General features: G+C 44.3%; 1 protein-coding gene across 1 annotated transcript; it reads right to left on the minus strand.

The window, feature by feature from the left end:
- Positions 1–4,214: 4,214 nt before the first annotated feature.
- Positions 4,215–12,134, minus strand: LOC135503402 (C-type mannose receptor 2-like). The gene is made up of 10 exons (XM_064796962.1): positions 12,017–12,134; positions 11,306–11,474; positions 10,639–10,865; positions 10,204–10,347; positions 9,743–9,874; positions 6,818–7,004; positions 6,224–6,462; positions 5,831–6,014; positions 4,686–4,912; positions 4,215–4,387 (listed from the first exon to the last, which is right to left on the minus strand). Exons 1-10 carry the CDS (start codon positions 12,132–12,134, stop codon positions 4,215–4,217), a joined length of 1,800 nt encoding a protein of 599 aa, XP_064653032.1.
- Positions 12,135–14,725: the final 2,591 nt, after the last annotated feature.

Raw genomic sequence — 14,725 nt, forward strand, 5'->3', positions numbered from 1 at the left:
ACCCTATCAACATTCAACATCCTCCCTTTGCTCACAGCACCAGCAATTTTGGCCAAGAAACCCTTCCAGACGGACGTGCAGTTCCGCACCACATCCCTTACGTGCCAGAGCACCCTAAAGTTTTTCATGGCACCCTTTTGGCACCCCTAGTTCTTAGGGTGCAGTTTCGGATTGCATGTGGTCGGTCAGTCAGAGATGGGCCCTTGGTTTGCAATTGACCACAGATGGAATTAAGGTATTACGTGGAACACATGATATCCGAACAGCTGTCAATAGGCAGCGGCGGGAATGCAGTCAATTACAGTTTTTACAACAAGGCTGGAACTGGCGGTCGATTGGCGCGCGATATTTTCAGATTTGTTTACAAAATATTTTTGTATAATATATTGCTACCTGTGCATTCCAGATGCTAACGACCCCTTTTAAATTATATTGGCGGAAATGTGAAGTATTTAGAAAATGGTAAATCGATGCGGTTTTTGGATTGATTTGTTGTTAAACATACTTGGTTAAATGAAATGAACATTTACATGTACATGTACTTTCATACAAAAATGGATCGTTCGCACCTGCTGCCTCTAGGCAGGAGTCCTCATCAGAAACGGACGTGTCGACACTACGAAAACTTAAATATGACCGAATTAAAAGCTAATTGGTCCTATTTTAATCGGTCAAAATTAATATTTTTTATGCAGAATGGGAAGATAAAGGTTGGAACTAAAATATGTACATGATGTATAGACATGAATAGTTGACCTGTCATCCATATGTTATACACCTTTCCAGAAATGGGGACAAGGGGGAAAAAGTTAGTTCCAATGCAAGCCACCAATTTCGGGAAGCATGTATACTAGTATATTTTTCTGTTGTAACCGCACAATATATGAATTCTGGCATCTGTGGACGTACAATGGACAAACAACAACGACGACGAGCGACTTCCGGATCCGCGATTGAAATCGCTTTCGAATTTGGCCGACATTAGTAAACTGTGTGATGATAAGTTGTTGCCAATAGCGATGTCTCGAGAGTGAAAATAAACTTCTTTTCAGGTCACTGTGCAAAAAGCAGTCACTTGTACTGTACGCATATGCACCGACGCAGTCCGTGATGGCTAACCCTTCTGGCCGACAGACCCCGGTCTCCCCATGGCAGCAACAAGAGTCGCAGCGACCCGTTTTCTCCGGGTAATGTGGAAGTTTACTGACACGCAGATGCGTATCATGCAGGGCCGCCATCACTGCAATGTCATCACTGAAGCAATGACCAATCACCGCTTTTCGAAGAGTCACGTGATGTTATTGTCGACTTAGTTCATGCCCTCAACATCTGCTAGCTATAGTCAGTATGCCGAAAACAAAAAAACTTACCGAAAATATTCATCCTCCATTGACATATTAACTTCAAAATGCCATTGCCATTGATAGACCATTCCGACCGGAAGTCTAAATAATATAACTACTTACCTGTTTGATCAATTCTGCAGATCAACTGAGCTTTTATTCTTTATACATCAATAATAGTCCCTTTTCTGTTAAGAACGAGTTTCCGTGGAAACGTTGTTCAGGTCCTCGTTGTTCAAAACAGGTTCTGTCACTAACGCTGGCGTTGACTTAGCTTGGCCGTTATCTCCTTCAGTTAAGGCCATTAGAATAAACGCCGAGTTAAGTAAGCGTTAGCGTTAGTGATAGAACTTATTTTGAATAACCGGGGCGGGGCAATAATTTATTGCATGTTTTATATCCAATTTGTTTTTATGGAACAGTGTTTCATTCAACGGCCGGCGATTAATATCAAAGCCAGCGATTGCAGGTTTTACCCGTAGACGAGAGATCATTTTGTAGCAGATGACGTGACAGCGATATGATCACAAGTCGCAGCAATTAAGATCGCTCGTTTGCGCGATACTTCAGTGCAGATTAGACTCACCTCGCCTACAAATAAACGTAAAAGGAGAAAGGCCGTTTCCGTAATCACCCCAGTGCCAACGAGCTTCACTTCTTCTCATCATGACAGGATGAGTATTGTTATTGTACTGATCCAAGTCATCCACTTTGAAATAAGCCGTGGGTAGAGTGTAGTTGAGGCTGGACCCATCTAACCATCTTGCAGTAGATTTGGTTTTACCCACAGTTGTCAGTCCAATGTAAAGTTTCGTGGAGTTGTCACAACTGAAGATAGGCAAAAGGAATATAAAGGGGAATCATTATCAAATATTCAAGTAGGCCCATGTGTAAAGACACGCAGACAAGACATACATATGAAGCGGTCATTAGCATACGGTACGTCATACGGGAGCAGTTTTTGGATTGGTCGAATATCGCTAATTTTACACTTACACTAAATCCTGCAAAAAATTCCATTCCTCCTCACTATGAATACTGGCTATATTCCCGCCCTCGCTAACACAGTACTTCTGTGCTTCCGTCAAACTCTTGGCCTCTACGACATAGCGGAATTGGAGGTTTGGTGAACCAGTGAAGTTGCCTCGCCAACCTCGGGCACCGCAGCCAGCTGATAATAAAATGCATTTACTTGTCAGTTTAGAGTGTACTGCATGAACTTGCATTTGGACTTCAGTTTCAAGGTCTATGCCATTCGTTAAAAATTTGAAACAAGTAATTGAATTTGAAAACTTCGAATGGCGTGAATACGCGCTTAACATCATAAATTTCAGTTTTGCCCTTTTCTTTTGTGCAACAAGATAGTTTAAACCATCAAAAGTGCGAGGGACTTTCGCCATTGATTTCTGTCACTAACAGCTTCCAACAGGTCTTTAACTTTTTGTTCATTGTAAAGTCTAAATCGCATAAGAATTAGAGACAGGGTCGTGGATCGGGGATCGGGATCATTCCACGTGAGTAGTATCTGGACTACTGCAGGCTACAATTGACCTATTTAGTATGCTAATGAGCGGTCTACTTAGCTAATTAGGGCTATCCTTAAGTTACAAGGCCCTTGAACTTGAAGTGATGGAAAGATAGGTCCATAACCTTGACTTAGAATGTGTCAGAACGTTATTTTAACGTTATTACAGGGTCGTGGATCGGGGTCGGGGATTATTCGACGTGGATGGCAAGTGGAAGGGAACATCTATGGAAAAGGCGGTGCCTACCATCGCACTTGTTAGTCACAGTCGGATCGCTGCGCTCATACCAGAGTTTGCATTGGCAGGTAAACGATCCTATTGTGTTGACGCAGATGGCGTTGTCTAAGCAGTTGTGGTAATTGTAAGCGCATTCGTTCAAGTCTGGAAGAGAGGGCTCGAGTTTAGAAACAAAGCCATCCGAATTATAAATGTTCCACGAATAATTGTGAAAAATCTTTTAGAAACTGGATCTGGTATTAGTTACTGACGAGTACTGCATTATGTAATAAACCAGACATTAGTTTTTGTGTAGAACGAAGGATAGATTTTGCTAAAAATTTTGAAACTTTTAATCTTAGTTCTCACTGGAGCACTGCACAACCTCAGTGAGCTCCCTTAAATGACGTATTGGTGTACCTTGAAAGCGAGGACGTTTTCTTGGCAAGAGGACGTATTGACTGGACACCTTGACGAACAGTGGAATGTAACTCCAAGGCTTTTCATAAATTAGGAGGCAAAGGCGCTAGGGGTTAAATCATGGGTACGCGTTGAAAAATCTGCTCAGGTGCAGAGGGAGTAGAAGAAACTTGTAAGGAACCTATGGTCCGCTAGAAGTTACAGGTTTCAAGTAATCAAGTAGGCAAGTCAAGTCCCAGTTTGAAGTTACAACCGGCCTTACCTTTCTTACAAACGAAACTGTTCAGATTGTCACACGGAGCATCAACCCACTTCCATCCGTGGCTAACCTCGTGTTTGAGCTTGACGCATTGACTGGCAAAACTGGTGAGCTCAACAAAATTTGCCGACGAGGTTCCTGTCGTCAAGCCCGCTGGGAAGTCAACCGGGCTCCCGTCAGTCCATGACAGGCTGGAAACCGGGTCCGGGTCCAGAAGACCTAACCACACGTCATGCGCATTGTCACAACTGTAAGAGATGATCAAAAGCTGCTTTTTACCTCAGTATGTTTGTTCTTCCTCGGTTCGTTAGTAAACTATTTTTCACAAAGCGTTTGAAGTTTTTTAATTTTGTTTCAGCTCTTAGATCGTAGATTCACAGGAACGTTTTATCGAGAAAATATCTTCGATCAAAAACAGAAATGCAATAAAGTTCTTCTTTCTCGTAAGACTCACATGTATCTCTCAACCAGCCTATTTTCCTTTTCGTCGTGGATGCTTGTGAGGTTTGCACCATTGGCTACACAATGAGCCTGGGCCGAGGTTTGGTTCATTTTCTCGACGAAGTACCTATATTGCCATTTACCATGCCACTCTTGTCTCCAACCAATGCCAGCACACCTTTCTGGAAACGGATAAACGAAGTGGATTTCACCAGTTGATAAGGCAAAGTATAGCCCCTTCACATCGCCACGTCGTGAGAGATTGTAGGTAATATCACTGCCATTTAATGGGAATACAGTAACGTCATGACGTAAATAGGCAGGTTTCGCTACCCCTACGGGAACATATTTGTGTTGGCCGAAGAACTTACGTGGTTTTTCAGTAGCTTAAACGCCTTTATTTCTAAGAGTGTATGTCTTGAAATTAAGAGGATGCACTGAAAAAATGCAAATCTGTCGCTGCATCTTCACATCACTTACTTAATTTACAAATAAAAGGTAACGTTTCATTGTCACAATGGTAGTCAGTCCACAGCGAACCGGTCGGTTCGTTTTTCATTGCCACACACTTCTTCCTCCTGTCTGTCAGATCAATTTTGCTTTGGTCGTGCTGCCAGCTGGACCATGAGCCGTCCAACCAAGTAAGCTGTGTTTTATCATTTCGATCATCCTTCAGGCCTATCCATACAGCAGACGTGGTGTTACAGCTGCGGAGAAAAAAAAAAACGAGCACGTGCAATCGCCAAACCTCGCCATTCGTAACAGTTACTTAGTGATACCAGCACGACCTTTTACTGGCGTACGTGCAGATCCATGAACTCTCAATCTCCGAATGAGAGGACTAGCACAATTTGCCGTCTCTTAAACTTAAAAAGACCAACCGGAAGAGGCAAAATGTACGATAGTAAACGGTGTTCGTATCACTAAGCAACCGTTACCATTGGCCGTGGCGAGGCGAGGAGATTGATGAACTCTTTAGAGAGACTCTCAAGAGCTAGTAGGTGTAATCATCATCTTCTTCTTCTTGGCGTTCCATATTCTTTATGGCTGTATATACTACATCCTATGTCTCTAATAAACCTGGCTGTCGTCTCTGGTTCCTCCCTTGAACCAGAGAACTTTGTCGTCACTGATGAACCGACGCACAATCTCCTAGCCTCGCTCACCATTAGTAACGGCTGCTTAGTACAGTGATACTAGCACCGTTATACTAGCGTACATGTGGCCTCCTCTGGTTGGTCTCTTCCGGTTTAAGAGGCAGCGAATGGAGCCAGTCCTCTCATTGGAAGATTGACCGACGCACTGATGCCTATGGTCTCTGCGCAGCCCCGGGACTAGAAACATTGATGACATCGTTCTGTGTGACTGCCAACAGAGACGGCCACTCCAAGATTCTAGGAGTAATCACCGGCGGGTGCATATTGATTCCCGAAACACAGGGATCGACCCCGACATCAGTTTAATGAGCATTTTATGCGGAATGTTCCGGGGCTAACGATCCTAAACGATTGGTTAATTTTTTGGCTTCACGCGCCTGTTACTGAAGAGAGAATACTCCGGCTCTATCCTTCGATCTGCTTAGAGAGAAAATGAAAATGAATTAAGTATACGGGCACTATACTTACACAATTCCCTCGATAAACTTCTGTTCATCACCACTACCGATAGTGACAAGAGTACCAAACCTGGGCTCCATATTCTCGCATATCACACTGGCCTCGTTCTGACTTACCGGAATGTCGAAATATTGGTAGGAGCGATTTATTTCATACTCATGCAATCCCGAGGGGCACGGCAAAGTCCTGGGTGCTGCAATGTCAACAATGGAGAAACAAATCTTAACAATTATACGGAACACATCGGGCCGCCAACACAGACCTTATTTGTGTATTGTATCTGAATCATTTGACCTTGACAGATGACATAGTATTGACCCTGCTCCAGCACGACCAGAATCATATGACCTTGAATGGTAGGACTGACCTTGACCTCGCACGACCAAGGAACAATCATTTTACCTCTTTTGCAAAAGAAGAAGCGCTTCAGCCAACTGTCGCCATCCGCCCAAATCCATAGCCCATTCACGCGGGTGAAATATAGATACTCAGACTTATACCGCCCGGCCGGATTTGGCTCCAGCTCCATTCCAGGATTATGCCAATCCGTAGGGGAGTTGTCGATCCAGAATGTGCTGGCGTTATTATCATTGCTGTCTCTCAACCCGATCCAAGCTTCGATGCTGCTGCTATTTTCGCACCTTTAAAGTGTAAAGATAACTGTGATTATTGCAAGAACAAGGATCCGCAGAGCCAAAACCTTGGAGAAACCAGAGTCTTTTAATAAAGAGTCTGGCAACTAGGGAATGTATTGTTTCAACATCAAAGCCACCACCCATTTCGAAAGATGCGTACGTTGGAACAGATTGAAAGACTCTGGAAATACAGCCCGGACGACCCAAATTGGAGTTTCATCACGAAATGGGTGGAAAGAAAGGAGGCTAGAGTGATGATTGGCACACTGAGAAAAGTTTTGGTCGCACTTCAAAAGTGTAAGTAATTTTGTATTAAGCAGTCACGCCCATGTCGAGTCGCGCACCTTCACGCGGTACCTACTTTTCGATCCATTTGGTCAAGAACTTATTCTCCGCTTCGCTGTGGATACTCGCAAGATGGCCGCCGTAGTTGATGCAATACATCTGAGCGTTGGCGATTGATTTGCCTCGCCGCACGTACATGAATTCTGAGTTGGAAATCGCGAGGTCCTGCAGCCAGTTTACCACATCCTCACATCGATAGGTGACTGAAAAGTAGACTGATGTGAGCAATTTCCAAGCAGATCATGAGTTGCTGGTTGTCTGCATACGTAAAGGCAAAGGTCCAAATTTGGGCAACGACGCCTAAATTGATGATGATGATGATGATGATGGTAACTGTATTTAACCACGCACCTCACAGAGATCACGCGCTATTTGGGTGGTCGATCGGCCCGTTCGAGAAGCCAACGGCAGACGGAGCTATTCCCATACAACGTAATGTGATGCGTCAATCTCCTATGCTCGCCGTTGGTAACGGTTGCTAGTGGTACTAGCACCGTTTACTGAAAGTCGGAGAGAGGTACTAGCGTATATACATTTGGCCTCTTCCGGTTGGTCTCTTCCGGTTTAAGAGGCAGCAAATGGAAGCTAATCCTCTCATTGGGAGATTGGAGACGCGTTGGTGTGATGACGGGAACGAGGCTGCTCAAATTACATCATGCGTCATACGTTGGTAAAGTCGACACGGCCGTCCATCATACCGGAACGATTATTCGATTTGACAAAATCATAAGAATGATACACTTACTTTCACACGACTCGTTGGTAGTTGCTCTCGTAAACCCTGTCTTACAATCGCACGTGTAACTCCCTTTTGTATTGACGCACACAGTGTTGGCTTTTGCACTGCAGATGTCCGGGGTAGCACATTCATCAGCATCTTTAAAAAGCGATAAAATCATGCGTCGTAATCAATTCAATACGTTAATCACATATAAACTTATACACGATACAAGCGTTAATAACGTATGCGTCATCAACAAATTGAAGTGGAGACGTATATGCGTCATCAACAGTTTAATGCGCAAGTAATTTCATGTTTTCAAAACAATCAACACATATCATGCTTCCTCAACAATTCATTACAAAGACCAGGGTTGGCTTTTCAACAATTAAAAGTGTATAGAAGCTTATCGACCACAACTGAATCATTGACCTATGCGTCATTGCGTATAGACAAGCGCTTTACACAATATATCTGTGTAGTACCCCCAGGTATATGGCACGGCTTAGCCCGCCGGCCATGAGGGAATTCCTTTATGGCCCAGTGGTTGGCGCGTTGGCCCCAGAGTGGAAGTTAAGCAACGTTGAGCGCGGTCAACCTTTGGATCGGTGACCGGCGCGTACAATACATCTGGCGACCTTCCCACGCGATGCGAGCTCTGGATTTGTAGTTCGGTACTGAGACGCATGAAGCGCTAAGTAGGATCGCGGACGATCCATCTCTGTCCGAAGGGGGGAATGATGTATAGTACCCCCAGGTATATGGCACGGCTTAACCCGTCGGTCATGAGGGAATTCCTTTATGGCCCAGTGGTTGGCGCGTTGGCCCCAGAGTGGAAGTTAAGCAACGTCGAGCGCGGTCAACCTTTGGACCGGTGACCGGCGCGTACAATGCAATATCATTCACCTACCTGTACATCCGCTTTGTCCGCCTTGCGCGCCTCTCTGAAATCCCGGCTTACAATCGCAGGAGTAATTCCCAGTAGTGTTGACGCAGATTGTGTTGGGTTTGGAAATGCAGAAGTTTGCGCATTCATCTATATCTGTAAAAGATAAAGGCCGGGTCTATTTGGCAAGCCGCTCGCCGAACAGGCATCTTTTTTTGTCCTGTTTGGAGAGCCGCTCGCCAAACAGCACCAAAAAGCCACCCTGTTCGGCAAGCCGGGCTTGCCAAACAGGGCAAAAATACTACCCTCTTTGGCGAGCCGGAGAGGTTACAACATGTTGGCCAATCAGAGAGCAGTGACGTCATATTCGAATTTATATGCGCATATTTAACAATGGCCGACTTCCCGCTCTCGATTCAATTTCTGTTACTAAACTCGGGTTTTGGTCAATAATCCATGAAGAAGCATGTACATGTACATGACTGTATGGATTTACAAAAAAAGTCATAAACGTGATTTAACTGATAAGCATGTTAAATGCATTAGTGTGCATTTCTAAAGGCGTTTCACTGTAACTCCAGTGTTGCTGACCGTGTTGCCACGAATGATAATGAGCTCCTGGATGGTTGAATATGCATGAGTTCGGCTCTCCATCTAGGGCAGTAAAAAGGTGCTGTTTGGTGAGCCGGGCTTGCCAAATAGTCACTTCCAAAGATAAAACCATGAACTGTACGTACTGTATCACCATAAAGGAATAAACATAAATGTCTCACTTAGGATAACATAAAAGGGGCGTTTTCTTCAGATAAAGACATGACTAGATCATACATCCTGGCACCAGTTACTCTGCATCTGATATTTCAAACGAGGTAGGAGTATCAAAAACCTGTACCCAAGGATGGCCTTCATATAGCTAATTCGTCTCACCTCTTTTACAAATGAAACTCAGCTTTTCGTCACAATCTACGTCCTTCCACACCCAAACCGAGTTGTCCATCGCAAGATGAACACATTTATCTGCCGGGCTGCTCAGAACAAACCCAGCTGCGTTAGTCGGTACGAAATCTCGCGGACTCATGTCTAACCACGTGACTTCCGCTTTGTTGTTATTCGGGTCGGACATTCCTATCCAAATGTGTTGGTCTCTTCCGGTTTAAGAGGCAGCAAATGGAAGTTAATCCTCTCATTGGGAGATTGGAGACGCGTTGGTGTGATGACGGGAACGAGGCTGCTCAAATTACATCATGCGTCATACGTTGGTAAAGTCGACACGGCCGTCCATCATACCGGAACGATTATTCGATTTGACAAAATCATAAGAATGATACACTTACTTTCACACGACCCGTTGGTAGTTGCTCTCGTAAACCCTGTCTTACAATCGCACGTGTAACTCCCTTTTGTATTGACGCATACAGTGTTGGCTTTTGCACTGCAGATGTCCGGGGTAGCACATTCATCAGTATCTTTAAAAAGCGATAAAATCATGCGTCGTAATCAATTCAATACGTTAATCACATATAAACGTATACACGACACAAGCGTTTATAACGTATGCGTCATCAACAAATTGAAGCGGAGACGTATATGCGTCATCAACAGTTTAATGCGCAAGTAATTTCATGTTTTCAAAACAATCAACACATATCATGCTTCCTCAACAATTCATTACAAAGACCAGGGTTGGCTTTTCAACAATTAAAAGTGTACAGAAGCTTATCGACCACAACTGAATCATTGACCTATGCGTCATTGCGTATAGACAAGCGCTTTACACAATATATCATTCACCTACCTGTACATCCGGGGCTTTGTCCGCCTTGCGCGCCTGTCTGAAATCCCGGCTTACAATCGCAGGAGTAATTCCCAATAGTGTTGACGCAGATTGTGTTGGGTTTGGAAATGCAGAGGTTCGCGTCCTTTGCGCATTCATCTATATCTGTAAAAGATAAAACCGTGAACTGTACGTACATGTGTTCATACAGCTGAATGAGCTCAGAGCTGTTGGCATACACAAATAACGTTGGGCGTGTTGCTCTCTCTATCACCATAAAGGAATAAACATAAATGTCTCACTTAGGATAACATAAAAGGGGCGTTTTCTTCAGATAAAGACATGACTAGATCATACATCCTGGCACCAGTTACTCCGCATCTGATATTTCAAACGAGGTAGGAGTATCAAAAACCTGTACCCAAGGACGGCCTTCATATAGCTAATTCGTCTCACCTCTTTTACAAATGAAACTCAGCTTTTCGTCACAATCTACGTCCTTCCACACCCAAACCGAGTTGTCCATCGCAAGTTGTACACATTTATCTGCCGGGCTGCTCAGAACAAACCCAGCTGCGTTAGTCGGTACGAAATCTCGCGGACTCATGTCTAGCCACGTGACATCCGCTTTGTTGTTATTCGGGTCGGACATTCCTATCCAAATGCGGTCAACACTGTTACAGCTGAAAGAGAAGCAGAGAAACGTAGTCGGTATTTACTTTTACTCTATCTGAATTTCGCTACTTTCAAAAAAACCCCATCCACCTTCGTTTGGAATTGCGTCGACTACTGGCTTGCCCCCCCCCCCCACCTACACACCCGTATACACCCACTCATTATTACCTTAAGTGATGTGTAGGCCTACAAAAGGGAACCTAACCATGTTTTCAAAACGCTTACTTTTTCATATTTCGAGGCAGTAGTAGTTAACCTCGGGCGCCCAATCGTGAGAAATCTTTTAACTTCACCTTCGCCAATTTAAAGGTCGATAGTACTTTATACAGCCCTCGTCCACTAGTCGGCGTCGTCAATTTGTTTATCGTGGGCGTTTCTTATATACGACTATACATCACATGTCATCCGTTTTTTATTTGATCTACTTATCTAGGCCATTCATGCTTACATAATTCCCTCAATAAACTCCATCTCCTTTAAACTATGGATACTTGGTAGTCCAGCATTTCTTTTAACGCATTGCAAATGGGCCTCTGTCTGGTCCAACTTTTGTTCAAAGAATTGGTAGTCGAAACCAAGACCACCATCGGTGTACTTAGGTTCCCCAGGACAGGGATCTGCAACAACAAGACCAGTTCTGATTAGACTAAACACGTTAGGTACAAGCACTAGCGCTCCCCATGAATTTGCCAGGGGGGGGGGGGGGGCAGTAAACATCTCGGACATACTGTGTTAGTGGAAAGGGAGGGTTCTGCTGGAGGCCATCTTTGAATAAACCAACACATTGTAGCCTACTCTTCCCTTTTAAAGTTTTTTATGCGAAAGCTGCAAACTTCATTATTTTTAATGATGTCAATATCATTCAACACTCTAAATGAAACCCACTTCTTTTGATACATGTAAGATCACAAGGTCCTTGCTCTGATATATCGTTGTCTATGTGTCTTGGCGGTGAAGGACCGATTTCCCGCACGGAGACCCAAGACAATCCCTTTACCAGCGAGTTCAAAACATCACATTCACATGTATGTCTTTCGTGTGAGCGGGTGAACGACTCTCAACTTCCAGTCACCTGTGCACCTGTTCTTAATTTTAAAACCAACTAAGTTGGTGAGAAATCCCTCGTGTGTAGCGGGCTTTACTCATTATTTCAAATTACCAATTTGGCAAATAAATGCTCGTTGGCTGGCACAGTCCTCATCCTGCCACCTCCACTGGGAGCTACCAGACATCTTTTTCATCTCGATGCATCTGTGGTTGTTGTTGATGTCAATCATATTGCTGGTGTAACTGTAGTCGAAGGGAGAAGCATCAACCCACGTAAATTTGGCGGCATTGTTAGTATGATAGTTCAGGCCGATCCACACTTCATCGGTTCCTTGGCAGCTCCTGCAGAGAGATGAATAGAGTTTAAGCCCGGCCCGAGAAAAGCCTGAAACGATTTAGCCCATCACGTCCAATTTCCCTTGGAGATCTAGGCCTATCGACCTCCTTGAGCAGTTTCGTGGGGTCGATTTTGTCAAGATTTGACTTGATAACCCTTTGATAAGACAGAACAATAGAAATTTTGGTCAAGGTGCGAGCAGGCTTTGTTTAAAGACAATAGGCAGTGTAATTGGTCGAGGGCTGCCAAAAAACGTATTGCCACATTTCAATGGCGCGCTTCTGGCGCGCTTCCCGCTGCGCAAAACCTTGGTGATTATTTGGTAACAGGGAGGTTTCGCAACCCCTTCGAACGACGAACTACGAACTACAAATGACTGTCGTCTCATCAAGTCGTGTGCCAATTCACATTTACGGGACACTCGTAAATCGTCTTCTAGTTCTACGTGGAAGTTGGGGACTTCCCTTTTTCGTTGTTGCCATTTAATTGGACCTCTCTAATCAGGACACCTCGAGGATCTAACTGTACTTACACTAGATTTTCGACGAATATCCTTGTCGCCTCGCTGTGAATACTGACAAGAGCCCCCCCTGACTTCGTACATGCCCTTCCTGCGTTGGAAAATGACCTCGCGACAGAAACAAATTGGTAGTATTGACCTTCCTTCAGACGCAACCCGGAGCCACTGGGTTCACAGGAGGTGGTAGAAGATGTGACTGTAATATTAGCGTAGGGAGTTTTCGTAAAGCCCCCGAAACGGCCACGTGAACTTCTATCCCATTGTTCGATTTCGTTTTCAGGAGGTCGAACAATGCGATATAGGCGCTTCAGGGAATTTCACAAAAACTCCCTACTTGTAAGGTTATGCAAATAAGCTTCCTTATATGGAATTAGTGACGTCACACCGTAGTTGATAATTTCGCTACAGATGTCACTACTGCAGGCTTCGGACTCGCGGTTGGGCCTCTTTAAGATGGTGAACGCGACTCGAAAAGGAGACAAAAGTGAACGTGAGTGGCCGTCGCTTTCGTCTCGTAAATATTCTCTGTGACGGTGACAAAAGAAGACAAAAACAAACCTAACAAAACAAACACAAAAAGCGCTGACTGACACCAGAAAAGAACAAACATAGAACGCCATCCTGTGCATAGAGACAGTCAATACAGAACGTCTGAGTTGGTTTTTCCCAATATTTTAGACAAGTGTTTCTTTACAATTGACAGCATAGAGAGACCATGACTTTCCATTTGGAGGAGACAGAGAAAACCTGTCACTGTCTTAATGTGTTCCCAAAAACACGAGGGGGACACTCCGAAACGGAAACACTATAGATCGAGAATACAGTTGAACACGTTATTGCACCGGAAAGGTACGTTATACAATTTGAAGCTTGTTACATGTAGTCCGAAAATGTTCACCACCAACAAAATTAAAATAAAATGAATAATCGGGATGAATACCAACGATTGAAATATTTCAAATGCTGGACCCTAAAGCCCGCACCACACGGTGAAATTTGCGTGATGCAAGTGACACGCGTGCACGTTGCGACAGGCAAATTCTCACCGTGTAGGGTCGTTTTTTGCTGCGTATCTTCCTCGCGTGTCGAGACGCAGCCGATCTAGCATGTTTGATATTTTCTCGACACGCGAGGAAGTTAATCACCGTGTGGGGGCTACCTGCAGCAATGTTGCGCGAGTTCGACGAATCACAAGAAGTAGATCGGTCACATGATTTATAGGTCAGTCACATGATACCAAAATGGCAGCGCCCGGGAACTGTCAAATCCTGAGACAAGACCACAATTGATTTGTTAAGCCTTTTAGCAGTTAAATTGTCAATGTTTGACCGCGACGCATCAACAAACGCGTCAAGTAGTGAAACTGAAATTCGGATATGATATACGGGTTAGTCTTGCGAGTAACTGGTGCGATGGAAATTGGTGATTGACCACGGAAATTTTTTTATAATCGACAAATTAGACAGACTTTGATATTTCCACTGTTTTCAGCCAACTGGCAGAAAAACTCAAAACACGCCCCCTATTACCCAATTAGCAAAATTCGAAATTAATTTTTTCATCAAATAATTTCTTTATATCTGTAGACTTGCCACAGCAAATATTTTTTCAATACCTCTCCAAATATGTACTTGAGAGTAAAAAACATGCACTCGTCTAATTGATAGGCCTCGACCCTCCAACCTATGAATATTCATTAGTGGTCTTGTCTCTCCTATGAGAAGTATTATGGACCAAGAAGACCAAATTGCCCTTATTCTCCTGCTGTTACTCCGTCGGAGGCGGCGGCGGCGGCGGCGCCGCGTGGACCGTAGTCTTTGGACAAGGCCATGGATTCAGAGAAGAGAGGATAAGGGGGCCTATGCAAATCTAATTGCTGAATTGCGGGAGGAGGACCCCATGCAGTATCGCCAGTTCCACAGAGTGCGGGTCGAGAAATTTCAGGAATTGCTCGAGATGGTGGG

This window comes from Lineus longissimus, chromosome 19, assembly GCF_910592395.1.
Source record: "Lineus longissimus chromosome 19, tnLinLong1.2, whole genome shotgun sequence".
In the NCBI taxonomy this organism is placed as follows: Eukaryota; Metazoa; Nemertea; class Pilidiophora; order Heteronemertea; family Lineidae; genus Lineus; species Lineus longissimus.

Bases quoted from the DNA above. Each gene is read 5' to 3' on its own strand.
- LOC135503402 (XM_064796962.1), bottom strand. From the start codon at position 12,134: ATGATTGACATCAACAACAACCACAGATGCATCGAGATGAAAAAGATG. The intron at 11,475-12,016 runs GTAATTTGAAAT...TTGTTGTTGCAG, and splicing joins AGCATTTATTTGCCAAATTG to ATCCCTGTCCTGGGGAACCT. The intron at 6,463-6,817 runs GTAGGTACCGCG...TACACTTTAAAG, and splicing joins TTGACCAAATGGATCGAAAA to GTGCGAAAATAGCAGCAGCA.